The sequence below is a fragment of the Hibiscus syriacus genome, unplaced genomic scaffold (assembly GCF_006381635.1).
Source record: "Hibiscus syriacus cultivar Baekdansim isolate YM2019G1 unplaced genomic scaffold, ASM638163v2 tig00110429_pilon, whole genome shotgun sequence".
NCBI lineage: Eukaryota > Viridiplantae > Streptophyta > Magnoliopsida > Malvales > Malvaceae > Hibiscus > Hibiscus syriacus.
This window is the reverse complement of record NW_024062733.1, coordinates 1,236,398-1,239,764: the sequence shown is the minus strand read 5'-3', so window position 1 is coordinate 1,239,764 and position 3,367 is coordinate 1,236,398. Positions and strand designations below refer to the sequence as shown.

Sequence of the window (3,367 nt, the reverse complement as noted above, 5' to 3'; positions counted from 1 at the left end):
TTCAATGTGCTGCTAGAACTGATCACACCACTCTTGGCCTTCACGTTCACCTTCCTCCTTTTTAAATTGTTATTTCTCTTAGGTAATCGATCTCCCACTTTTCTCGCCCCCTTCTTAACTGATTTTGATGAATTCTCAACCGATGCGAGGAGCCTTACTGAAGTATACTTCGTCAGTTTATCAGAATTTTCAGTCCTTGTTTCTGCCGAACAAAAAGTCGGGATTTCATTCTGCTCCAATTGATGAATCACAGTCTCTCTCGACGCTGAGAATACTACACCCAATGCCTCACCCACAGAAAAAGTTACCACAGATTAGTTATCTTACCCCAAACAATCAGGTTTGTTCCCCTCCGCAACTGATCCACGAACAGCCTCCTTCCTCGAACTTTTTTTTAATGTCCTGCTTTTCAATCTGCCTCTCTTCACACTCAAATTTGCACCCTGATCAGCCCTCAAAAAATTAACATTATCTTGTGATTTGAAAAATCCTGGATAGGCATCAGGGAATTTGCCGTATCACACTCGTACGAAATAGGAACTTGGCCCTCAACACCTTTTCTAATTGAGGAAACCTCTTCAATGTGAATATCCATTAGTCTTGAACTATTGGACACATACTGGGTCTTCCACGGTTGATCTGGCTCTCTATTTAGTTCCATGAGCCCAACGCTTACATCCACTGGTTGATTTCCAAACCAACATCAAAATAAATTGGGACATCATGCAAGATCTCTACGTCCTCAACACTCATTTCCACCTGCCTGTCCACGTGCCCCCTACTAGCTGCTCTCAACCCAAAAACATTCTCACTCCTCTGACAAAGCACAACATGCGTATCAGCCCCATAATATTCTGCCTGGGCATCTTCTCTATCAACATGCTCTTCTTCAGGCAAAGAAAACTCACCTGCTTCATCTACATCTTTGCACCACGCTCCGCCATTAGCCATTACTCCGTCTAAGAACACTCGAGTTTCTTCTTGAACTTCTGTAGCAATTTTATTGGAGAAACTCTTCCATTGAAGACAATGAAAGCTCTCTCTGGAACGTCCGAGACATATTGAACTTCCATCAAAATCTTAGCTACATCAAACCTCCTCCGATCACAGGTATCTTCATCAATCCGCATAACTTTGCCCCACCGGCTTCCCAAATCCATGAAAAAATCCTTACTCCACACAGCTAAAGGCACATCAAATAAATGAATCCAGACTTTAATTTTAACTTTATTCTCATAACCCTCCAACAATTCCAATTCGTCGAACCAGCGATGAAGCCGTTCCTCTCTATTAAACCAGCATTCCTGACGAACGACCTCATGTTGGAATTGAATTACTACCAGTAAGTCATGACAAATACTAACCTTAACATCGTACCCTTCTGCGCAAAAAGCTGCTTGGATTATGTCTTCATTGAACATGTTTTTAATTTTCCCTACCAGACAAGATTTTCGCCATGATACCTCCTTCTCCTTAATGCAAATAGTCGTGTTTTCTTCTCCATTTGTAGATTCTTGCCTTATATATTTTCCTTCGTCAATCATAAGATGAATCACCTTATCCAGTCTAGATGACAAGGAGTGTTGAACATTATCAACATTATCAACATAATCTACTTTCCTCCCTTCGGCAGACTGCAACCCTTCGAGAACTTCCTTAAACGACCTGGAATCTCTTAACGATGGCTTCCACACTTTCTTAATAGAACTGCCATCAACCGCCCTTTCGACCTCTACAACTCCTTTGTTGTCATGAAAGACTCTGATCTTAAAACCATCTATAAATCTGCCATCATCCTTACAAACCGCTTTGTCTGCTTCAGATTTATTTCTAAATCTAACAAAAGCAAATGTAGAACCAACTAATAGTCTCATTCTACTTCTATACGCTATAAAAACGTCTGTCACAACTCCATAGGCCTGGAACGACTCCTTGAGGGTTTTCGAGTGAATTCTTTTACTCACATTGTTGACAAACATGATATGCCACTTCGGGACTTGATAATGCCACTCCACTAGAGAAGCTCTACTTTTCTCCACTGGTGAAACTCTTCTCTTCGCCATTGTTATGTTATTATTGATTCCGTTCAACATTTGAAGTAAGGATTAGCACCCTTGTACTGCCTTTTCGGTACCAATTTGATTTCCTGGTTGTCTTAATTGTGAAAATTACAATTGAAATTAAAACTTCAAAAATTCGATCTGAATTACTTACCTTTGACCAATTTAAAACTGCCCAAAAAAAGGTAAAATTAATGTTAAGCAATAAAATAAAATAAAATAAGCATTAAATTTAAAAAAAATAAAGAACGATTAGATTGAAAAGAATCAAAAGATTAGGTGTCAAATTGATGCTAAATGAAAGCTGCAATGAAAAAAATAAAAAGTTAGGGGGTTAATTTGCAAAATATAAGAAATATAATCAGGGATTAAATTGAATTAATTCAAAATTCAAGGGTAAAATTACAACATGTGACCAAAATGAACTACACATCAAAACTATAAGGACTGCGGAAATAATTTAACTATTTCATAATTGCACAATGACTCTTCCTATAAATAGCCCTTAAATAAAAGAACATTTTAACCATTCTCCCAAAAAAAACTCTCCACTCTCTCTCAATTTTCTCAACCTCCCATCAACTGGCCATATGCCGACCACGTCTTCGCCGCCCGGACCACCGCTGACCGCCGCTCTGACCACCAGCACTGGTAGTCGAAAAACCTAAAACCACCCCTGAACACTCCTCTCAACACCTTGACACCGAATCTAGGTCCTAAATTTCCAAAATCAACCCCAAACGACAAAGATATAAAAAAGAAACTCTCAGTTTTTTTTACCTTTTTCGATGATGTCCTTTCATCTTCCGGTAGCTCTTCCTTTCCCGACGAGGCTTCTACCTCGTTTCTGGCATCCTTCGATGAAACAAATCTTTGAGCTTTATTTTTCTTTTGATTTCGAATGTTTTTAATTTTGGGCTTTCGTATATTTGTTGTGTACTGCTTTTTGGTGTTCTTCCCTTCGATGGTTTTCGTGGTTTTTTTTTGTGTTTCTTGGTTGCTTTGATTGCTCAATGGATTTTTCTCGTGTTATGTGATACCTTTTGTTCGGTTTCTCTTGGTTTTATTCGTGTTTTGCTTCGATGGCTTTTGGGGTTTATATAACACCCCACCGGTGGTTGTTTCCGAGTATCTTGGGATGGTGCAATCCTGTTTTCCGATTTATTCGGGCCGGTTTGCTGTTCGTGTTGGCGGGAAATCTCGAAAAAAAATCATTATTCCTGATTTGCTCTGATTTTACGATTTTCCATTTTTGGGTGCCGAAAATCTCGGTCGGTTGGTAACCTTGCTGGCGTGTGGACTCCACG

The 3,367-nt window shown here is 39.4% G+C and overlaps 1 protein-coding gene across 1 annotated transcript; it reads right to left on the bottom strand.

Moving 5' to 3' along the window:
• Positions 1-959: 959 nt before the first annotated feature.
• Positions 960-2,063, bottom strand: LOC120124752. The gene has a single exon (XM_039143341.1). The coding sequence runs from the start codon at positions 2,061-2,063 to the stop codon at positions 960-962; it is 1,104 nt and encodes a 367-aa protein (XP_038999272.1).
• Between the last annotated feature and the right edge of the window lie 1,304 nt (positions 2,064-3,367).